Here is a 23,611-nt window from a genome sequence, read left to right on the forward strand (position 1 = left end):
CAGCAGGACACAAGGTGGGGCTGTAGTCACTTCTGGTTCTTGCATCAACAAGGCAGTGATTAACTGTTTGGTGCCAGCCCTTAGGAGAGAGCAAGTCCTGGCTCTGGAAAGCCAAGGAAAATAACTTTTCTCCTGGTGAGCTCGGTCTTTCTGATACTGAGATGTCCTGGTTTTGCCTGATCAGTATCTCATATCCCATCTTGGTCAGCTACAGACCTGACTTCCCTATGGTTTTTCATGGTTTCATAAAAATTTCACATTTATATGAAGTGGAAGAATGACATGTCAGTTGGTTTACTCTCAGGTTCATGAACAAGAGACAGGGAGTGACTGCTTCTTCTCCCTGTAATGGCATGCGGGTTAGAGACAGAGTCATACAGCAGAATTTGGACTCTGAAGTGTGGGGATTTTTTAACAGTGAGATGATGTCTCACACCTGGAATAAGAAGCAAAGTCTCTGACTAATTTGTTTTCCATTTCCTTGTATCAATCAACCTAGGTGCCAGAGTTCATTCTGCCGGAAAGTGATGATTCCACACCACATGTAAGACACCCCTCTTGGCTGCCTCTCCTCTTAGAAACTAGAGGGCTTCAGCCTGTCCTGTGTCTGAGCCATGTTAATGTTGGAGGTGCAGGGTGGGAAAGATAGTAAAGGCAGAGAGAAGGTGGAAAGAGGCAAACAAGGAGAAAGGCAGAGAAAAGAGAATGAGGAAGCTGGGGGGCACAGAGAAGGTTATGACTAGGGAAAGGAGACAGCTAAATCAAAGGATGGCAAGGAAGGAGTGGGAAGTCGGAGATTTTGATTGGACAAGTGTCTCTGTTTCTCCTTCAGTTACTCATAGTTTAAGGCAATTTGGTTTTTTTAACCTGACAGACAGAGGAGGTGGTTTTTCTGCATGTCCTGATCCACAGTGGGGACAATGTGCTCTTTGAGGGTCGCAAGAAGGTTCTGGTCAAGCCCCAGAAGAATGTAATTCTGGTAGAGACAGACAAGGGCTTATACAAACCTGGAGAAATAGGTAAGGCAAGAAGGTGGCATATGGAAATGGGGAGGGAAGGGTCAAGGTAGCAGCCACATCTGGGGGGAAGATTTCACCAAGTGCAACAGGCTAAGCTTGTTGGAGATGGAAGAAAACAGATCTCTATTATCAGATGTTTCCAGGAACAGTACGAGCCAGAATGTTCCCCTCTGAGCTGCACTGCACCAAATGCCCAGCCTGCTGCTCCTGGGTGTTGTTTCGGTGAAGTATGTCTAGTGAGATCTAAAAGGAAAGCCAGGACTCTCCAGGCCACGGGACAATTTCTTGCTTTTTAAGACTGTTGATTTGAGTAAAGCCTAGAGTGACAGTTCCAAGCTGTAATACAGAGAGTTACTCGACAACCTTCACAATATGAACAGACTGCAAACAGACCAACCCTACTGTTTAGCGCAATCTTTCCAGGTAAAGGCCGTGAGTTTCTATAGCCCGCAGCTGCATCTAAACTTCCCAGACAAAATCCTCTGGGGTGGGAGGTGCTGGGGAAGATTGTTTGGGGAAAGACTTGAATAACTCTGAGGTAAACAGAGAGATGTAAATACTGGAGAAAGGAAAGGAGAAACAAATTTGTGCACGGACATGTTGCAGCCAGAATGCTTTATTATCCTTTTCTTTATATCTCCAGTGAAATTTCGAATTGTGAACATCAACGAGGACCTTAAGGTTATTAAAGATGATGTGAGTATCACCTCATGCTTTTCTAGAAGTAGGAGCCTCGGTGTGAGACACATTGAGAGTCATCTCCCTTCATGCCTGTTAAACCATAAGAACAAATGATCTTTTAAGGGAAGCCACTCATCCACTGGTCCCTTGGAGAAAGACTGCCATGTAAGCTAGCACAGAGGGAGGAGACCTAGTGTGGGGTCGGGATGGGACAGAACTTTCCGGTCAGGTGCTCACGTCAGGCAGTGTTATTAACCCTCCTTCACATGGATGCTGTTTTGCTCTGTACAAAACTGAGCTTGTGTTTCTCTTGTTTTTACAGTATTCCCAGATATGGTTGCAGGTAAGTGACAAAGAACTGACCAAAGGCAGATGTCTGTCTCTTCTACTGTGCCCTTTCACTCCTGGACAGAGTTGTACCACAAATATAACCTAATAAGGTTATGGTTATAATTCAGGTTCAGCCAACGTCCTTTCTACCTGGTCAGCCTGGGTTCTTCATTCAAACCAGCATGTCTGTGATGCACATAGCTGAGCTAGAGTCAGGGTGGTAATGAACTTTTGCCCAACACCTTGTCTGCACAGAGCACAAAGCACAAGGCTGAGTTCTCAGTAGATGCAGCACAGCTGCTTCTCCTTCCCACGGTGTTATGGTGTTACCACTTCTCAGTAACTTTACTGTTCTTGGCAGCCTTTGCAATTCAATAGTTCAGTAAAAGGGTACTGGAGGGAGGGTAAGGAACCTCGCCTGGTGATCTGGCATCCTCTCTGCTGGGGCAAGGGTAAGCACCCATAGTGCCGTCTTGTGCTTGAGTATGGCTGGACCTGTGTGTGACTTGGTGACTCTGCATGTCCTTTCCAAACCAGGATCCTGAATATAACCGTATTGCTGAGTGGCTGAATGTAAAGTCAAGGCATGGCATTGTGGATTTGTCCTTCCCCCTGGCCTCCGAAGCACCCCTTGGGATATACACCATCTCAGTGCGGCAAGACATGGCTCAAAAAACCTTCCGTGTTGATGAATATGGTGAGGCTTTTGAACAACAGAGGTGAGGGAAAAGCAGTGTGGGTAGCTGGAGAAGAGAGCAGGACAATGTGGCCATGTTTATCCAACCTTTTGCCCTGGGAGAACAGCAGACTGGGGACAGGGACAGATGGGTCTGCGTGTACATCTCATGCTGGGCTGGAGGTTCTGCAGCTGCACAGGGTACAAGGGAGAGGCTGTGGTGGGAGAGCTGCCTCTGGGCCCTGTGATGAGCACTTTCTGCTGCTCATTGTCACCCTCTTCTAAGCGAAGTTTTTTGTCCACTCCAGTCAGCTGCCATAATAGGAAGTGTCATCATGCCTTAGTCCCATCAGTTGCAGCGATGTAGGTAAGGACAAAACACTGTGCCATTTAAAATGCCTATGCTTGACTGAGCTGGAGTAGAAAGCAGTCCCATGTGCAATTGTAGCAGAAAATAGAAGGTGGTGTGGCTGAAGGGCGTAACACCTATTGCAGCATAGTCGTGAATAACTGGGGACATTACTGTCTTTCCCCCCATCTGGACTGCAGCTATAATAGAACTTACAGTCAGTGCCCATACTCAGTATTGGTTTTTTTCCTCCATTCATATCTTCCTCACTTCGATGCAGTGCTGAAAAAATTTGAAATAAAGATTGAGCACCCTCCATTTATCACTACAGTGGATGAGGAATTTCAGCTGAAGGTCTGTGGCAAGTGAGTACCTGACACCGTTGTGATCTCTGGCCTTCAGCTCCACAATCACCTCCAGATTGCCCATAGCCAAGAAGTGGCCTTTCAGTATGATGTTCTTGCATTACCCTGTGGTTAGGGGAGCCAGATCACTCTCTGGAATGGGCTCCTTCTCACACCTCGTCATTTACTGTGAGGCTGAAGGACACTAAAGATGCTGGGCATAGTGGGTGGAGAGGGATGCAAACTGATTTAAAGGGATGAGCTGAAGTTCCTGAGCAAACAAGGTACAAAGCTCTTCCAGGCTCCACTTACCCCGATGAGGGTTGGGGGTGGCCTGGATTAATAATTCTGCTGAAGCAGACAGTCTTCAGGTGAATGTTTCTCCCCTTTGACACAGGTATACCTATGGGAAGCCCGTTCAAGGGAAAATAGATACTAGTTTTTTCATATTATCCCAGTTCTTGGAAAGCAATTTATCAAATTCTACTGCAATAAGGAACCAAACCAGCCGGGTAAGTTAACAAATAGGAGAATGGAAAGTATATCCTGCTGGAAATGTATGTCTGTCCCCTTAACCTGTCTCAGTGCACTTCTGATGTGCACCAACCTGTGTAGTCTGATGTCCTGCTGCTTGCTAGACCCGATCAGACCATTGATTCCTCTTCCCTTGACTCTATTGCTTGAAATACAGCTCTAGCTGCCCATATCTTACTCTGTTTCAGGAGAAGGTGTCAGCTCTGTGTAAGCAATGATGCCTGGGGCCTTTCCCAAGGGTCTGTATCCTATTGTATGGAATCAGATCACTGGTCTATTCATCCCTGTGACTGCTCCCACCAATAAACAGGCTATCAGAGCATCAGATGGTCTGTGGCTTAATTCCCTGTTTCTTGCTGTATCCATACAGTTAATGGATCATCTTAAGCTTGCTAGCGTCCTGTCTGAGATTATGTCCAGTGCTGGTTGCACTTTCTGCACATTTGTGTTCATTATACAATTGTGGTTAAGCTCCACACTTAGTTTTTCCCATAGCTTTCAGATGCAGCTCTTCTGGCCTGAAAATCACAAGAAAATATTTCTAAATGTCAGAACAGCCAGCAACAAGCCAGAATATAAAAATCCAGCTGGATCTCTGCATCTTTTAAAGTGCACCCAATAGCAAAATATCTCCATCTGGAATGCTGTACAGTCTTATCTGTGCAAAACACCAACTGAATGCCAGCTCCCTCTCATGCAGCATGTAAGAGGCTCTGCAAGGTTCTCCAGAGAACTTAGCAGGCACAACTAGAACCCCTTTGTCCACCTCCCCTCTGTGGCAGACTCTGCCTTAATGCTTAGCAAAGGTCTTGCAATCTGTAAGTGGCTGGATGCCCTTGTTTAACATGGCCATGTCACAGAGATGGTCGTGACTGGAAAGGCACAGTTTCAGGCTTTATTCTTCAGGGCTGTATAGTTTCAGGGAGGAGGTTATCTTTAGTTCAGGTACAGACACCCATGCTCTTTCAGCTGCAGGATCTGGGCTTAATCCAGTCTCCTGAGTTTTTCTGAAACATAATTAACCCTTATGTGATTTGCCTGAAGCCCTTTTTTCTACCACTTTTTTGGTGACTGTTTAATCCAAGCATGTTGATTTTCTGATCTGGCAAAGGTGTTCATGATGGGTTTCTCCAGTTATAGGTTTTTGAGCTTCCATCTGTTCCACAAGTATTTGGAAATACTTCTTTGGGATTGCCCAGCATCTATGAAACAGCTCCTCTTCTGCCACACCATGGTCTTTCTCTCTGTTCGTATCTCTCCTTCTCCAGACAAACAAGAACGGCTGCACTACTTTTACAGTGAAGACAGGGACTCTGCAATTAAGTGAAACTGACATGTACATATTTGTGACAGGAAAAATGGTGGAAGACGGAACAGGTACTGGAGGATATGTGAAGTGTTTCCTTCCTTGCAACCAACTTCTGATCCTTTCTTTCTCTGAAGTTTTTGGTTTTGGCCTTTCTGCGGCTGTTGAATTGCTTTTGAAAAAGTAACTTGAGGGTTGCCAAGTTTTCTGGCATGATGATGGCCTGTATTCTGATACCTTTCCCATCTATTATTACCAGATTTCCTAATCCTCTCCACCAGCACATAGATAACTTTTTTGTGATTACCTGGACACCTGGGTGTTCCTCAGCTAGTTGCAAAGACCTGGCTAGCCATGGAAAAGTCTGCAACAAACCCTCACTGTCCTTGCTAATCGTAGTGCACCATCCTGACAGGGAGCTCCTACCCAGTCTCTTGCCTTCTCTTTTCCTAAGCCTCATGCAGGTCTGCTTATACACACTCCTGCTGTTAGGAATCCCATTCTGCTCATTTTTAGTCTGACACAATATTGATTATAAGGAGATAGGTTTTCAGTATCAGTGTTAATGTGCACCTAGGTCTGGCAAGTGGAGGTGTTCATTGTTCGAGCTGTCACGCTGTGGGTGGGGTCCTTCAGGCCACTTTTAGGTATCTACAGTGTAGTTGTCTATAACTAAACAGTCATCTGGTTTCTCTTAATCTTCAATAATGAGAAATAAGTACTTACAGGGTATGATGCATCAGGTCATGAAGCAGAGGGCCCAGAAAGATTGAGGGAATCATACCCTAGAAGAATGTATTTTGTCTCCTAAATTTAGAGGTTGTAGATGTTGTAGATAGTGTTGAAGCATCTTCTTGTCTTCTGCTTCCCTAAGAGCACTGCTGGGGTTTAACAGATTTTTCCTATCTCCACCTAGGAGCAGAGACTACAGAAATGGCTAGAATTCCTATTGCAACGAAAATGAAGTCTATAGAGTTTATCAACCTCCATTCATTCTACAAACATGGACTACCATATACAGGGAAGGTAACACCCATGGATCACTTCTCTGCTGAGAATACATCATAGGTCTAATGATGCTTCTGTAGGCAGAAAGCAACAATCTCCAGGAAAGTAAGTGCTGCTTTGCTGATATCCAGCAACTATTGAGTGAAGCCTCCTATAGAAGAAATTTCTTCTCCCCATCTTAAACTAGTATATTCCCTGGACAGTAATTTTGGAGCCAGCTGCAGTCTCTGGAGGCTTCCCCAGGAGTAGCTCCTGAAACTAGTCTGTGTGATAAAAATCATACGGGATGGGGGTGGCATCGGCAGGGAAATAACATTCCCTTTACACAGCTGTCCAAATGCTTCTGTCAACTTGGGAGAAATCACTACAGCCTTGTATGTCAATTCACTGGCAGTCATTTCTGACTCAAGTTCCCTGGGTACTCCTAGGACTGCTGCCCCATTGGAGCTAGAAACTTTCACCTGGGCCACTACTAACCCCAGCATGAAGTAGAACAAGGAACAGCAAGAGTTAAGTTGCTGGAGACAAGACTGTTTCTGATCATCAAGGATCCTGAAGCATTGTCCAAGAAAAAGCTCAGGATCTGAGGAAATCACCTTTTTTCCCCCCAGTATAGGTGTCTCATTTGGCTGCACTACCATTTATTTCTAGTCCTGAACAGCTGCACATTGTTGGTTTTATGTATTTATCACACTTTCATTTGGATCATTCCAACCTGTCTGAAAGCTAGAAGGGCTGAGGAAGTCCAATGGTAGAAACAATTAATATTAAGCACTGGCAGTGCCTCGGAGCATGGCACAATGGGGCATTAACTTCCTTCCCTTCTCTGCAGATGTTCTGCCACAGTGATGGGTCTCCTCTCAGAAATGAAACAGTCTACCTAATAGTTGACATCAATAATGAGGAGACACACCTGTCATTCCTCACAGATGAGAACGGGGAAGTCCACTTCTCACTGGATACCGCCAGCTGGAACAGCACGCTGGTTTCTCTGAAGGTGAGCATCAGACACAGAAAAAGGAGGATAAAGTGAAGGTAGACTGAGGAAAGGGATAGAAAGTGGAAGAAATCTGAGAATGTGGAGCACAGTCCTCTGGCTCCTGTTCTTATTTGACTGTATCTGTAGAAGCATCTTTAACTACTCTCCAGTGCCATCTCCTCAGGGAAACTGGAGGCTATGCTGCAACAGTTCAGCCAAATGGTCATCAATGGTGCTCTGCTGTCTTCTAATCCCCCCCTCCCCTTCCTTTGACTCCACTAAATACATCTGTTAATTTGAATACTTCCTCGGAGGAAATCTCCCCTTTTTCCACTCTGGGACATGTCGGAGGTGGCTCAGCAGAACGGGCAGTTGACACCCACCTCTATTGAACTCCACTTCTAGCAGCTGCCCTTGCCCTGCGGCAGCACATCGCTTGTCCAGGCTCAACTTGGCAGGTAGCTGCTCTTGACCTCCCTTTCAAGACCAGACCTTGAAGCTCTTGGCTGCTTCTCCTCATGACTTCTGATCCTACACCTGGAGCTCATTGTTACCGGCCTGGCAGTACACCCATCTTCCCACTACCTGCATTGCTGCAGCTGATGTGGGACTCATGCCTGAGCAGTACAATCTCCTATTGCCATCCATTTCTCAGAGACTGGAACTATTGTTCCAGACTTTTTCCCTGAGACCCCAGCCTATTCAGGGTGAGGTTCCCTAATTTTGCTTGTGCAGGATTTGGTGATCAGACTTTCTGTAATCTAGGAGGTAGAATTCTGTCCTTAGGGAGCCTGGTGACGGGCTCTAGTTCTTGTTCCTAGGCCCACGGCTATTTTCCACAGAGCCCTAAATGATCTTCAGAGAAGTAGAGCTTCACCATACAAAAGCTGTTTTGGAGCCCTTTGTGCTTCAGTGTGTCTAACCAGAAACACAAACTGAAAACAGGGGTGCTGTGCTGTGGTTCAAAGTCTGGTGTGGGGGGTGTCCCCATGAAAAGATAAAGGAGGAAAAATGAGATTGTGGGCAAATCCACTGACTTAGATTTTTGCTAATACTTCATAAGAGAAAGTCTCATAAGAGACTTTAAAATGGCATTTAAACAAAATATATTTTAAGCATACAGATGTGTGGTCTGCCATCAACTCAGGTAATAACTCAGTGTTTTTAGCAGGCATACAAGCTCCCTTGTATCACTTGATACTGATTGCCAACTCATGTTTTTGTGCTCTGAAGGGTACCTACAACCTTGGAAATGATGATGAGCAAGGTTCTTCTGAAAGTGACACAGGAGTTGAGGATAGCTTCCACTGGCTGAAACCTTTCTACTCTGAGAGCAGCAGCTTCCTTGAGATCAAGGCCTGGCATGATGTGATGCTCTGTGATCAAGAGCAGGAAGTGCAAGTGGATTATATCCTTGACCGGAATAAAGTCAGCTCTGAAGCAGACCACATTGATTTCTACTACCTGGTGAGCAGAGAAGACATCTGAATCTCAGGGCAAGATTATGCTTGCTGGCATTTTACCCTTTTCACACAACACACAGATACTCACAGGAAAGGGTAATCTACTCCCAGGCCAGTATAAGTCAGTTTGTGAGTTCTGTTCTGCCCAAACCTCTTCTCGTTTTCTAGTTCTTGGACCTGCTCCTCACCCCCAGCTTCCTTGCTTTGTCAAGAGTGCCTTGACCTAAGCTTGGGTGATAGATGCTTGCCATTCACCCTACTTTCTATCATGTTCACATGGGTGGCAGTGGAGGTCTAGCCTGGTTTCTGCCCAGCCGTTGTGCTCCAGACTTGCACCTGTGTCTGGGGCAATGTGTCTATGAACTAAGAGGCAGTCTCTGGGGCAGCTGACCTCTCCTGGCATGTATATTTACAGGAAAAGGCTTGAAATGGCACAGGGCCTTGATGCACTCCAGAGGTACGTAATCATGCTTTGATGAAGTCCACTTTCAAGAAAGTGAGTCCAAAGCGAGAGTGTGACTACAGGCTAGCTGAGAGGTTATGAGTATCTTGGTCACTGAACTAGGTTCATTCGTACAGTCAGAAAGTACTGTATCCTAGTAATGTGAAGATCAGAGTTCACTGTGGCTTAAGAGCAGCTGCTCTTAACTTCAGACATATGCCTGGCTTTGCAAACGGCCGTGTCTTCTCATTGCCTAACTAACACCTCTCAAGTCCCTTCCCAGCTATGCTATCACATTCTCTGCTGCAGAGCTCTTTATGTCACATCCTGCAGAGGAGCTTCTGTGACAACATCTGTTGGATGTCTCTCTTGTTCTTTCCTCACCCTCCTCTGCTGTCAGAATTTAGCCCCTTGAATGGCTCTTCTTTTTGTTCTTCAGGTGATAGCAAAGGGCAAGATCCTTTTCAGTGGAGAGAAGCAGGTGCCAATTATCCAGCATGAGAGTGAGTAGAAATGCATGAAGTGCCTCATAACACACCCCAGAAAACTGCTCTCCAGTGACAGTCTCTGCAGGTGTTATTCTTATCCACAGGTGGGAGCTATTGAACTGAGTTCTTAGTGGTGGTCCACCTCACTAGACCAACACAGTCTCCTCTCATATCAGTTCAGCATCCTTCTAGGCAACTATCCTTCTCCTGCCTTGTCTAATTGATCTAATATCTAACCTTATGACTTTGCTGCTAGCTTGTACCTTTGGAGAAGATACAAAATTTGCAAAAGCTTGCCTATTTATCTAAGGTGCAGTAGGGAAGAGGAATATTTTTGCTAAAGTTGAGCCAAAGAAGTGGCCAGTAGCCTGGGTTTATTGTTACTCTGTGATAATGTCTATGTGGGACGTTCTTATCTGCAGGTAGAAATTATTAAATTCCCTCTTTTGATTCTTATTGTGTGCCCCACCCCTATGAGCTGACTCAATTGAATGTTTTACCTCTATTCCTTGCTGCTATCATGTGCAGATCTACAGGGCTCCTTCTCATTGACTCTGTCTATTGGCAATGACTTCCTGCCTGACATCAAGCTTCTACTGTATGCAGTCTTCTTGGATGGAGAGGTGGTGGCTGATGTGGAAGAGTTTCAAGTAGAAGAGTGCTTTAGACACAAGGTGAGTAGAAACACAAGGAGTGAGATGATAGCACCACTGATGTGCTCTGGCCTGCTGTGGTTCCTGGTCCTGTTTTATCCTCAGCCAAGTGGTGTAAGCTGGACATACACCTGATGCCCAGTATTTTTGGCTGGGAAACAAAACAGGTAACCTCCTTCTTCCCTGAATTCCTAGTCCTGCCCTCCCCAACACTGAGTGGCAAGCCTTTCCCAAGGAGTAAACTAGGCCCCCTTGAACTCTGTTTTCTCACGCCATTCCCCATGACTGATTTGGGAACACACTGTCCCCCACGTTCTCCCTAAGACAGAAGAGAAGCCTGCCTGCTCAGCTCCCTGTGGTAGCTTTAGATCAGAGGGTGGTGGATGTGTGATGGTAGGGGAATTCTCACTGGGCTGTACACACGCAGACCCTGTAACCTTCCCAATGGGTTTCCAGGAGGGCCCGTTTCAGCACCTCATCCCCCTTCCCTACCTTATTCTCTGTCTTTCCCTCTGTTGCCCAGACATCTAAGAGTCACAGGGTCCCACTCTCCAATGCTAAGCCCCCTCACCCTGTCTTCTTCTGCAGGTGGCACTGGACTTCTCACACAAGGAGGAAGTCCCAGGATTGAAAGTCAGTCTGGACCTCAAGGCTGCTGCAGGGTCCTTGTGCTCTGTCCAAGCTGTTGACAAGAGTGTCCTCCTGGAGGAGAACAACACCCTAACAGCAAATACAGTGAGTGCAGCCTGAGGCGACCAACCCCCTAGTATCTGCCTGCCTTCTATCTCCATGCCTTGGTGGAAGGAAGCTCATAGTCTGTCCCAGGACATGCATGCAGTGTTAGGTGGCTGCCCTTCATGTTCCGTCTCCTCAACCTCTTCTGAGCAGTTATGAGGTGATCATGTTCCCCATGCATCAGCCCTGCACTGTGGGCCTCTGCCTGGAGAGTGGTGGATGCTGCACTTGAGCTGCAGGGGCAGGTGGGGAGAGCAGCTTCAGATTGATGCCGGTGCTTTCCGCTTGGAGGGAGAGCACTTAGCAGCTTTCCTCACATTCACCTGTCTCTCTGCTCTTCCATTGTCCACCAGGCAGTGAGGCTAAACCTTTGAAATGGAATTTTGCCCCAATAGGTTCCTCCTATCCCTCTGCCACAAACATTGCTGAATTATGACCCTATTACAGATCAGGCTGAGAACCTGAGCAGTTCTTTAGAAAATAGTAGCTTGGGGACAGCACCCAGTGCACAGTGGTCTGCGAAAAGCGGTCAGGGTTTTGTCAGCACCCAGGTGCATTCTGAGAATCTAGAAGGGTTGAAGGAACTTACCTTAAAGCAGTCGTGTGTTTCAGAGGAATGAACTTAAGACTTAGAACAAAAATACTGCAAGAATTTAAAATCCTAACATAATTCCACAACATATGTCAAAGATAATCCACATGTCTATGCCTCGTGCAAAGATGCAAGTTAAGTTACAGCAGGCCAACCTGCTACAAAGAAGCTTCACCAGATCCAGGGGGACTTGCTGTACCTGTAGATAGGACCCACAGTGTGATAGGGTGTTCCATTTTACAGGAATGCTGTTCTAGGGCAGAGCGCTTGCATAATTTGCTAATGGATATATAAAGTAGTAATCATTAAATCATTAAATCAAACTGAATAATGCGTTTTATCCCACTCTTGCACCCTAGAGTTAAAAGGCTTGAACTGTTAGAGATGAGAGTCTGCAGACTGAAAGCTCCTTGCCTACATTCACTCCTGGGGCTTCACGTCCTTTAGTATAAGCTGAGCCAGTGCCAACTTCTTCAACTGCAAAGCTTTACAAAGCATAATAGAAGGCTACGGTCAAAATATTTGACCCATACTCATGCTTGCTGGCCAGTTCCTTATGAAGACCTCTGGTTTTCCATTGCAGCTGTATGAGAAGATCTTTGAAGACAGCTTTATAATTGGAGAACGAGGGTTCCCTTATCACTTGGAAGACTTTGAGGCGTATCCTTGTCTGCCCCAGCAGCCCAGCCTCCACAAAAAGACCTGGATGGGAGCACCATGGTACCAAAGTGATGCTGATGTCTTTAATCTGTTTAAGGTGAGTGTCTACACCTGTACTAAGCTTTTCCTGAGCCAGTGGTTGCCCGTATGCCATCCTGCATGCCTATAAGAATTTACTCTTAGCAAACTTCAGCTGCCCTGATTTTCATTGCTGCAAGTCATCTGTGCCTTGTCCGCCTGTGTAGCCACACTCATTTGGGGACTATAGGGAAAAATGAAATTTACGAGTAAGCACAGTGCAAACCACTTGATTAGAGAAAGACAGTGTTAAAATGAATAAACTTAGTTTAGGCTACCATATCGACAAAGGTGAAGTGGCAAGAATATCCCAGAAGAACCAAGCACCTCACCATATTTTGACCAATCACATTTGGCTTTTATTTTATTTCCGAACTCCTTTACTCTGTGTTTCACTGAGTCTCTTGTTACTCCTCCTCAAAGCAGTTTTAATAAAAAGAAGCCATTTACAATTTGTCTTTATAGTTAACTGTCAAGACAAATGACAAAATAAACTAATCCACTAACAAGCACAATCGCCAGAAAAAGATTAACAGCACATCTGCTAACTGAAACCCAAGCAGTGCTGCTTCTGGCAGAACGCTGTTTAAAGAAATAGATGCAAGTAGAAGCATGTCAAAATAGAAAAGGGTAACAACACACTGAAAACAACCCAAAATGGCATCTGAATTGCATGGGCTTCTCAGGCTGACAGAACTCTACCTTATAAATATATACCCTGATTCCCCACCGAGGCATGGTACTCTGCTGTCTTCTAGATGCTTACTCCTATGTTATGTTGGATACTAGTTAAAGAAGATCCCACTACATCCCAATCGTTAGTGACCCTGTAACAGATGACTGTCCTGCAACATACGACTAAGTCCACAAGCATGTACAGCTTCCACAGAAAGGGTGAGGACCCATACTCTCCATGAATGGTTTTGGTACTTGCAGACCATTAAATCAAAGCAAGGATTGTTCACAGGATCAAATGCGTTCTTTTGGCGTGATGATGTCTTCTTTTCAGTCCATGCACATGAGGGTGCATTCAACCCAATATTTCCACCTTGTGAAACACAGGCCCTGAGAGTCTGAGTCTCACTCAGACAAAAGCAGAATCCATACTAAGTTGTGACCAAGTTCCCCATCAGTTTTCTAAGCCGGGACTGGTGCTAACTTGTGTAAGAACGGTTTTGTGTGAACAGCCAGTCAGATCTTTCCATTCTCAAACTGTGCAGAGATTGAAAGCCTGGAATTTTTTTCTCTTAAGTTTTTCATAGCATATATGGCATTTGACTCTGTCTCATTGTTAGGGCTAGGCATATGAAGTTGAAATTTACTTTTATGAGAAGTAATAATTGGCTCCAGTATTCCTCAGAAACTGGTTTCCATCCCTTATGCATTGGCTAGAGTCTGAGCCTGTAAGTCTATGCATATGTATATAAACAAGCAGCATTTTAAAATGTTTCAGCTACCACCAGGTCCCTTAAGATACCTGCTATCGTGAGATGTTTTCAACATTCCTTGTCCCCTTTTATTTATCATTGATTTACTCTCTTCACTGTTTTCCCAGAAATTGCGCATGAAAATATTGACCAATACTAGAATCAAGAAACCTGTTTCCTGTATGCTACCAAGCTTTGAGAAAAAGATGTATTCTGGAAAAGACAATATTGTTGGTAAGGAACGAACATGTCTTCCCCCTCGACTGAAGGGGCTCTCTTCTTCCAGTTCTGGCCAGGCTGCCGCTGAGATGGCTGGCTTCCATCCTACCGTGTTTCTTGTTTGTGTATGAGAGGAATGAAGCTTGTGCCCAGTTCAGTGGAGCTGATTTATAAATCACAGACAAAGGCACAAATCTCTGTGCTTTACTGGCTGTCTCTGTGTTCTGCACTCTTCACAGAAAATGTAGTATGCTCTCCGCCAGTACTTTCACAGATTATTTAAAAGAGTGCAACTCCATCTGAGTATGCTGTCTCCCCCTGGATCCAGACCAAACTTGCTGGATCTGTGAGACTGAGCCTCAGGCTAAACCCCATCCAATTCTGTCTCCCTAAAGCTGTGTTCCTCAAAGATACAGACACTGTCAGATTCTCACTGAAAACCCAACCACTCCAGTTCTGTGTCACAAAGCATTTACAGTTTGTGTTACATTGCCTGTGAATGAAGAACTAATTTCACCTGGAGCTACATATGCTGTTTTCTGAGAGATCACTTGCTTTTCTACAGAAAGTCGTGTTGGCCATAGTGATTCTGCACCTCACTCTGATAACACGGGGAAGCCAAAACCACGGACACTTTTCCCAGAGACCTGGATTTGGGATTTGGTCTCCGTTGGGTTGGTAACAGCCCTACATGCCTTCCCCAGAGAGACCCCTGGAGACTTCTGACTGCTTCTGAGTGAGTTTTTCTCTCTCTCTTCCTGCTGTAGGGATGATGGGAAAGCATCTGTCCAAGTTGCTGTACCTGACACCATCACAGAATGGAACGCCCAAACCTTCTGTGTTGCTGATACTGGCTTTGGGTTCTCTCCTCTGACCACTCTTAGGGTCTTCCAGCCTTTCTTTGTAGATCTGTCACTGCCGTACTCTGTGATCCAAGGAGAGACTTTCAGCCTAAAAGCCACCGTCTTCAACTACCTCAAGGACTGTATCCAGGTGAATATTCCCCCAATTACACACCTCTGTTGGAGCTAAAACTTGATCCCAAAGGCAAGCTATGAGCTTCTCAGGAGCCCTAGGTACTGGTGTCTGGGCCACAAAGCACAGCCTTGCACTTCATGACCCATGGTGTTTGCTCCTTTGTACAGTGCCTGGTACTAACACTATGCCAATGTGTGCTTGTACACCCCACCACACTCAGGTGCACACCACTCTCACAGAGACCCCAGAACTAAATGTGGATGCCTGTCCAGACTGCAGGTTCACCAGCTGCCTCTGCGCCAATGAAGCAAAAACTTTTGTGTGGAATGTGACAGCCACCAGGATGGGTGAGGTTGACGAGAGGGATGTGTGGCAGCTAGCGGGAGGAGGGGTGGAATTTGCCTGCCTCTGCATGTCTGGTCTTGATGCTTGTACATAGAGCTGTCTGGTGCAAGTCCTCAGTGATGTGTCCCTGTGCTCTATGCAGGCAAGGTGAATGTCACTGTGAGCAGTGTGGCAGAAGATTCACACAATCTGTGTGATAACAAGATTGCTGTGACACCGTTGCAAGGGGGGAGAGACACAGTGATAAAACCTCTGCTTGTGAAGGTTAGTCAGGTCTCAGGATGGATAACATCTGGGAACAGTGGGTTGTCCCCCAAGGCCATTAGCAAGATGCTAAGGGGAGGTTTAGCCCCTTCTTCTTGGAAGCAGACAGGCCTTCTGAGGCATGGTGACTTCCTTTCCTGCCTTCCCTACCTGAACTACTCTTTCTCCATCTGCAGCCAGGAGGTGTCCTACATGAGAAGACCCAAAATGCATTTCTGTGTGCTGCAGGTATGGGACAAAAATCCCTGACTGCTAGTGATCATGAGAGCAGGATGGAAGGGGCAGGGCTACTGAAAACACCTGGAGTGGGGGTTGGAAATTTGTCAAGCTCTGGTGGCACTGTCCCTGCCTGGGAGAACAACTACTATAGTTTATCCGTGTCTGTCTTCTACCTGGCAAAGCTTACTGTATTGAGGCATTTGTTTACAGTTCTGGGCTGCTGTGACTCAACATCCCACAGCGCCTCAGCTGGGTGTCCTTGGGTTGTTACACTTGTGTGTGGTGCTTCTTCCATGGGATAAATTTCTGGGTTCTGCCTTCCTCAGATAACACCGTCTCTGAAGAGTTCTCCCTGACGCTGCCTGCAGAAGTGCTGGAGGGATCTGGCCGGGCCACTTTCTCTGTGATTGGTGAGAAAGGCTTTCCCTGCTCTTGGGTCCCATGGGAAGAGTTTGCACAGTGCTTTGGCCTTAATGGTGCAATGACCCAGGTCCTCATGAAATAAACTGTAAGGGGTGTGATGCTAGCCTCAGAAATGTGGATCAAGTAGCTTTTTTCAATATTTATTCCTCTCATAAGGAATGATCCTGGGTGATCCCCAGTCGACAGGATATCTCCCCTGATGTCTGTTACTGCCTAAGTGCCTTTGGTTCACCTAAGTGAACCAAAACCATGCCTGCAGATTTTCACCTAGTTTGCCTCTATAATTATTTTCCCTCCTTAATATCCACTCAGGAATGACAGCTCTCTCCACCTTTCTTCAGATACCCTCATCTTCACATTCCCTCCCTCCTCCCAGAACCATGACGTCTTCCCTTTCTGTGCTGGGTCAGCAGAAATCTTAATCATCTCCATTCAGTGAGGGGCTGGCTCTTTTCCAGGATCCCAATAGAGTTTAGAGAAGGCAGCAGTCCCTTCATTTCATACCGCTGAATGTCTGTGCTTTTCCTTTCTCCTGCCCCTCTACCTCAAACTTAAGGGGACATCATGGGCCCAGCACTTCAAAATTTAGACCAGCTGCTAGAGATGCCCTTTGGCTGTGGTGAACAGAACATGGTTCAGTTTGCACCAAACATCTTCATACTCCAGTACTTGAATAAAACTAAACAACTGGACCCAGAAATTGAAGATTATGCACTGAAATTCCTGAGAACAGGTAAACATTGTCCTTCTTCCTTCTGCTGCAAAATGAAGGTACTATAAATTAAGAGTGTGGAAAGGTGCAGGGCAGGAGTGGGAACACTGCCAGAGCTGTGACAAAGGAAGATATCACAGAGAATAAGGGAAATGTCTCATGGAAGGAAAAGTATGTTTCTGAAGAAGCAGGACTTCTGTCTCTGCCTGTTATTGAGGTAATAAGCCTACTTTTCTGAGAAGGGTGTGGGTAATTAATGATCTCCATCATGACGTGATGCCTGTGGTTTGTTCCCCTATCTGTCCAAGGCAGACCGAAGTCCCTTGTGGAAACAGGGCATCAGCTGCTATTAATTGGAATAAAGAGTAGCTTTTGGGGATAGATAGGAGTTTGGTAGCTTAGTGTTTCTGCTTGTTTTAGGACATGTATTGTGGGGGCATGTCAGCTCTGTCTAATATAATCTGAATTTAATACAGTGCCAGTGTCTGTGTCTCATTTTCCAATGTGCCTCATATTGCAGCCTGTCGGTCTCCTTATCCTGCTATGCTGCAAGCTCAGCAGCCTCCCATGAATAGGATTTTACTCCCTCTCTTTCCTCCTTTCTCTCCTGTATCACGAATTAGGACAGATATTTGGGAGAGGCGGGCATACCCAAGAGAATGGCAGCAGCAGAGGGGCAAGGTGGATGGGTAAACAGCGAGGCTGCGTGGAGGGTGGAGGAAGAGCAAACAGATGCGAACAGCATTCTGCCCTCAGAGTTTAAAGGCATGGCCTTGTCGCTTTCTGTATGTCCCATAAAAAGTGCTTTCTTGAGTCCCAACAGGGCTAGCAGAAGTGCCAAAAAACAAACAGGGTTTCACAGTGGTTCCCTCTAGGAAAAGCTTTTCTCCTTACTCTTACATATCCTTTTATTGACAGCAAGGTGCCTGTGAGGGTTCCCTGAAGCATGGGGAGACATGAGGTGGGTGAGCATGTCACCTTTCTGCAAACCAGCAGGGCAGATACCCACAGTACTTGCACACAGCAGCTCTAGTAACCTAGAGCAGCCACATGGAGTACTTCAGAGATGTTGTGCAACTGCTTCTTGTCACGCTGATATTGTGGGATGCATGGGTAATTGTGGGGTGGCAGGTTTTCCTCAACTTCTCTGACTGTAGGACCTGATGAAGTCTCTTGCTGTGAAGCCTTCCTCCCACAGCAAGGATGCAATTTGAGGTGCTACAGGCCCTCACACTGAGAGTTGTATCCTGGTACCTGTCTTCATAGGCTACCAGCGTCAGCTGCTCTACAAACATGATGATGGCTCCTACAGTGCTTTTGGGAAAGCTGACAACCAGGGCAACACATGGTGAGTGAGCAGAGCTGGTGCTGTCATCCCAAACCTATTGTCCTTGCTGACTCAGCTCCCGGCTGTGACATTGGATTCCTCTGTGCTCTGCCCACAGGCTGACAGCTTTTGTAGCCAGGTCCTTTGGACAAGCCAGCTCTCACATTTACATCAATAAGGATCATGTGCACAGCGCTCTGCTCTGGCTGCAGAAGCACCAGCTGCCCAGTGGCTGCTTCCAGAGTGTGGGGAAGCTCTTCAACAATGACTTGAAGGTATGGCTGCCAGACATGGGATTGGGAGCAGGAGGAACATGATGTGGGGTGTAGGGTTGTTTCCCCAGGCTCCTCCACTGTGGACAGTAGCACAAAGAAATGTCCCCATGGCCTACCACAGCCAAGGCAGCTTCCCAGAGCAGAATGAAAAATCATGGCCTAAACCAGCAGGCATTTCCTCTGTAGGAGGTTTTAACCTCTGCTAGGTTTTCTTCATTTTCACTCTAGCCAAAAGGCACCACGGCTAATTGTGCCAAGGCACTTCAAGGGCACAAGGGAGAAATATTTTTATATTTTAGTGCTGGATTCTCCCTCTTTTCATGTCTTATGAAGCACAATATTCTCCAGATAAGCCTGACTGTGTGCTCTAATATGGGATTATCTGAAGGCACAGTTGTCCCTCCACCGCCCCAAAAGTATGACTTCTCCTGGAGTCAGCAGAAGTCCTGGCATCCCAAAAATGATCCCTGCAGTCTAGCTGGAAATGCACCAGACTCTTGGTGAACATGCTCAGGTACTGAACATTGTGCATGCAGTATGGCAATATTTGGGTTCATTGCCTTTGTAAAGGTAAGAAGGCTGCTATTCTATCAAAGCTGAAATATGGGTTTTTTCTTAAAATTTGGATGCAGTACAAAATAAAACCAGAGTGTACATGTAGACTGTTCATCCTTGTCTGACTTCCACTAACTTCTCAGTTTGGGCTTTCTATTTGAACAGAACTTTTTTGAATAGGTTTTGCACCCCCCACCCCTCCTTACACTTCAAAGTTTCTGCTATTCAGTGTGAACGATGCTTCTCAGCATGTCAGCCCAAATCTTCCCACTCATTTTAGATGTGGTCTTGTCTCATGTCTGAAGATGCAAAAAGATGCAAGAAATTCCCCAAGAATGCATGTCCTCTGATGGGAAAAGAGGCTCCTGCAAGCCTGTTTACCCATATTAACCTGTAGCTTCTCACAGTCGGCTGAATTGTATGTAAACTTGCATTGCTTCTTGTATGCAAATCCTGCATCATAAAAACTTTTTTCAACTGTCCAGCTGTAACACATTTAATACAATAAATAGCTTAACAGTTTGCTTCATGCTCTTTTATGAGAAGGTGCGCCTAGGCTGTATGCACAATATGTCTCTGAGGCTGTCCTCAACACCAGACTTTCATGATATTCAGTGAGTGAGCCTGGAGTGCTTTCCTTCAGGCCCCACGCATCCCAGAAAGCCCAGAGACATGCTACTGTACCCTCTCAGGTATGCCATCCATAGGCAGTTTCAGTGGCTATGCAGCGACAGGCAAGCAATGATTCATTTTGTCCCTTTCTGATGTTTGTCTGTGTGACTTGCAGGGTGGCGTGGACGATACAATCTCTTTAACAGCCTATATCACTGCTGCGCTGATGGAGCTCCATCTGGAGAAGAATGTAAGTTGCATCCAAACTCTTTCAGGGCTTGGGAGCATGCTCCACCCTTCATTCCTCCCCAGATCTGCGGTTGCAGGGAGTACCCAGCTTGAGTTGGCAAAAGGTTCTGTCATGTCCCACCTTTGTACACAATAAGGTCAACAAGAAATTTTTTATTTGGTAAGGAGATCTTAATATAAATGGCCTGATTTTCAGTAAAGCAGAGCATCTGCCATTCCCAACTGATCTCAGGGAAAACAATTGTCTCTGAAAATGGCTCAGGGCTTGCAGGGAAAGGCAATAGTTTTCATTAAACTGACCTATATAACTAAAAAAAAAAAAAAAAGACCACCTTTCAGTTATGGCCCCTCTCCCCTCCTTCAGACCTGAAATAAAAGGAGTGATCTTCAAGCCAAGCGTAAACTGTTCTAGCCACAATGGGCTGATATTCCAGCCCTACTGGCACAGCTCTGAAACAACACCATACCTGCTCCAGGGCCAAGACCCACAGCATGCAGGTCTGACAGTTCTGAGCCAGCATGTTACCAGACACTTCCTACAGTTAGGTTCTCCAGTGTATTAACAATCCCCTGTCCCAGTGATATGTCCAGTCACATCTTTGTTTTCAATCCACAGTGAGCGATGCTTTGTCCACTCTACTTCACATTCCATGGCCCTGAGAGATGCTAGCACTGAAATGCATCAAGGATGTAGCTGGGATGCTTGAGGGTTAGGGATAGATTTTCACAACAGAAAGCGGTCAGAGAAAATTCACTGGGTGTGGATTTCTTTCTCAGGACACCATGCTGGATAATGCCTTACATTGCCTCAAGAACGTAGCACTTAATAAGACAAGCCTTTATGTCAACGCCTTGATGGCTTATGTCTTCACACTGAGCAAGGACATGGAGATGAGAGAGCAGCTCCTGGATATGCTAGAGAAGGAAACTGGTAGGTTGTTGCTATTTAGAAGATTGTGGGTTCTAGAGACAATGACTGTGTTTAAGGCCTGGTATCTGTAGGATTTAATTGCAGTGGCTTGGGAAATGTAACTATTCTCAGATTGGCTTTTGTGTCAGAAAATGGTAATTTATTGAAGCTGTGAAAGTCTCTAGTTTTCTCAGACCGAGGAAACAATTTCTAATCAGAAGCAGCAGAGGAGATCTATGCTTAATTTGTGTGGTCAAAGTACTCACTTGAGTTGTGGTGCTCCTGTCATTCTTCAGCAATTCATACGTAGTACAAGAGATCTGGCAGATGAAACTTGCTTCACCATGTCTATTCAGCTGCTGGTCAGGGCATTTACTTGTAGAATTCAAACCTTTTGACTGCTTTCCCCATTGTTGCTGTACTCAGCTCAGGGCCCTTGGGTGGATGCATCCTTATTGCTGTGCTGCTGAGTTTCGTTCTTCATTTTGTCTCTTTAACTTGGAAAAAAAATGGACTTCTATCCTGAATGAAGATGCCAGGTTGGGGTCTCAAAGCACCTAAGCCTATGGTTAAACAGTTGGTAACAACATTACCTGATTTGGCTCAAGTTCATTCCTCCCCACAGCTGTTCATCCGGCAGTATGGCGAACTACATTGCGGTTTGAAAAATAACACAGAAGAAAAAATGGAGAGAGGATTTTTCAGCCTGGCTGGCTACCAGTGCAGAGTCGAGTTCACTGCACAGCCACTTGGGCTGCCCAGCTGGCTTCACAGGGTGGCTAGTGGGTGAACTGGAAGGAGGAGAATTGCACACATCCAATGCAATAGTTTTTCAGAACTGCCTCTCAGACAGTACATACAGAACAAGTGACTGGAGCACATCCTCATTCATATCCAGTCAGTCTGATGCTTCTAACTCACCAAGCACTTTGGAAAATGTCCTCTTAAGTCCCTAGGACATGGAGCACTACAAACTGCCTTCAGGTCAAGTGATAGTTTCCTTTGGCTCTTGCTTCCACTGATAATTGTTAGCAATGACTTGGCAAGAGCAATGGAGTTGTAAGTGAGGGAAAGGTGTCGTTCTGCATGTTTAAATGTGTCTGTGTTCTGCCTACGGAGTCTGAGGCTGTGACTGCAGCCACCAGCTGCAGCCAGTTTGCTTCCTGGAGAATCTCTGCCCTAGAGGATTATCTTCTGCTGTCTAGAGACACCTTCTGTGGCCTGGTGGCTGGGATTCTGTTAGCCTCACTAACAGGTTTACAGCTGGATCTCAAACAGGAGTTTGGTGCTTTTTGAAGAATCAAGGTTAATCTGTAGTTCACCTGTAGCTGCATCTCCAAGACACCTTCTACTACGTCATGAAAAAAATTGTTCTGCTTATGTCACCTTGGGCGTAACAAATCACAAATCCCTCAGGCAAAAACCTTCCATTTTGATAAACACAATGAAGTAATACCAGTCCATAGAGTCCTTGAGCTAAATTCTAAAGTCTTTATGCAAAGAAGTGATTTGGGGATTTTTAGTTCAAAAGTGAGGTTTTGTTCTGAAAACTGACTTTGAATTTGAAAGCATTTCAGGTTTTCACATTTGTACCATTGCCGAAAATGTCTACACTGGCACAATTAAGCTAAATTCTTAGCTGAATTTTGCTTAGCCCTCTGCTATCACTACAGCAAAACGTTCAACCAGATTGAGATGCATTCAGTGCCTGTGAGCTTGAACCATAGGCGCTCAGTTCTAGCTTAAACTGTCCTAGCCTATGCACTGCATATTGAGGATGCCAACAAAATAAGTTGGGTAGTCTTGCTCCTCCGGTAGCCTGCCAGCAATTCTCTCTCAAAACCTGACTAATTCTTGTACAAGAGTCCTAGAGCTTTTCAGCACAGGGAGGCCTGTTAGACTACCCTAGATAAATGCAGAAACAGCAAAAATGCTATAGCTTGGGGACATAGCTTTGAATATACACAGAGCTGAATAAGTCTAGGACTGTACTTTAAACAAAACGCCTCTGTTCAGAGTCAATCAATTTCTAACAGAACTGTTTCCTAAAGGAACTGGTTGAGGATTTGAGGCCTGGATCTCTCTGTGCTTTCAAAGGAATAAATGGAGCCTATCATAGATGGCCATCCCTTCAGAGTACAAAAACAGCAGGAGGGATTTGTTTCTGCACTCTGAGGTGCCACAGAAAGGCACATGCATTTCTGATGGCATACAGCAAACTGCCAGTCCTTGAAGGGTACCAGGACAGGAGAAGCTGATGTTCATAGGGATCTACTGTTCCTCTCTTCCACATGTTTCTCCCCCCACCAGCAGAGCTCCTGACATCACATTCCAGAGGTGAAGAATCTTCTTCTTCTGTGATTGAGACAGTAGCCTACATCCTCCTGGCTCATGTCTCCAAACCAGACTTGGCATTCAACGAAGCCTCAGTGAGCAAGCTTGTGCGCTGGCTCAGTGGGCAAAGAAACGCCTTTGGCGGATTTGCTTCCACACAGGTAACTAGCTGGGGAAAGTCACGGCGGAAGGAGAGGGATACTGTGCCTGGAGTGATGTGCAGATAGTTCATGGGCACATCACTCCAGAGCCATCCTTTGCAGACAGGCATACAAGAGCCCTGATTGGGAAGGGGAATGTCATGGGGAAACTCTTTTTCTGTGTGGTGTAATTGGGATTGCCCAGGGCCTGGGACTGCTAACCCCAGGGTTCAGAAGCCGCCCTTTCCAGGTAACAGAAGTTATCCTGCTGCCTGTGGCATAAAC

The 23,611-nt window shown here is 45.8% G+C and overlaps 1 protein-coding gene across 1 annotated transcript in view; it reads left to right on the forward strand.

Annotated features, from left to right (window-relative positions):
* LOC104122786 (alpha-2-macroglobulin-like protein 1) overlaps positions 1 to 23,611 on the forward strand; it is a 30,422-nt gene that overhangs the window by 1,658 nt on the left and 5,153 nt on the right. Inside the window, exons 3-29 of the mRNA XM_035890523.1 lie at positions 875 to 1,019; positions 1,663 to 1,715; positions 2,023 to 2,043; positions 2,568 to 2,727; positions 3,336 to 3,420; positions 3,797 to 3,911; positions 5,202 to 5,310; positions 6,156 to 6,265; positions 7,080 to 7,244; positions 8,460 to 8,693; positions 9,571 to 9,634; positions 10,148 to 10,293; positions 10,861 to 11,007; positions 12,183 to 12,356; positions 13,893 to 13,998; positions 14,549 to 14,657; positions 14,751 to 14,976; positions 15,182 to 15,308; positions 15,449 to 15,570; positions 15,747 to 15,798; positions 16,116 to 16,199; positions 16,769 to 16,945; positions 18,191 to 18,272; positions 18,370 to 18,526; positions 19,869 to 19,943; positions 20,720 to 20,873; positions 23,163 to 23,347. Coding sequence (XP_035746416.1) covers positions 875 to 1,019; positions 1,663 to 1,715; positions 2,023 to 2,043; positions 2,568 to 2,727; positions 3,336 to 3,420; positions 3,797 to 3,911; positions 5,202 to 5,310; positions 6,156 to 6,265; positions 7,080 to 7,244; positions 8,460 to 8,693; positions 9,571 to 9,634; positions 10,148 to 10,293; positions 10,861 to 11,007; positions 12,183 to 12,356; positions 13,893 to 13,998; positions 14,549 to 14,657; positions 14,751 to 14,976; positions 15,182 to 15,308; positions 15,449 to 15,570; positions 15,747 to 15,798; positions 16,116 to 16,199; positions 16,769 to 16,945; positions 18,191 to 18,272; positions 18,370 to 18,526; positions 19,869 to 19,943; positions 20,720 to 20,873; positions 23,163 to 23,347 — 3,384 coding nt within the window. The remainder of the gene's footprint in view (positions 1 to 874; positions 1,020 to 1,662; positions 1,716 to 2,022; positions 2,044 to 2,567; positions 2,728 to 3,335; positions 3,421 to 3,796; positions 3,912 to 5,201; positions 5,311 to 6,155; positions 6,266 to 7,079; positions 7,245 to 8,459; positions 8,694 to 9,570; positions 9,635 to 10,147; positions 10,294 to 10,860; positions 11,008 to 12,182; positions 12,357 to 13,892; positions 13,999 to 14,548; positions 14,658 to 14,750; positions 14,977 to 15,181; positions 15,309 to 15,448; positions 15,571 to 15,746; positions 15,799 to 16,115; positions 16,200 to 16,768; positions 16,946 to 18,190; positions 18,273 to 18,369; positions 18,527 to 19,868; positions 19,944 to 20,719; positions 20,874 to 23,162; positions 23,348 to 23,611) is intronic.

The sequence above is a fragment of the Egretta garzetta genome, unplaced genomic scaffold, assembly GCF_000687185.1.
Source record: "Egretta garzetta isolate BGI_Z169 unplaced genomic scaffold, ASM68718v1 scaffold363, whole genome shotgun sequence".
NCBI classification, from domain to species: Eukaryota; Metazoa; Chordata; class Aves; order Pelecaniformes; family Ardeidae; genus Egretta; species Egretta garzetta.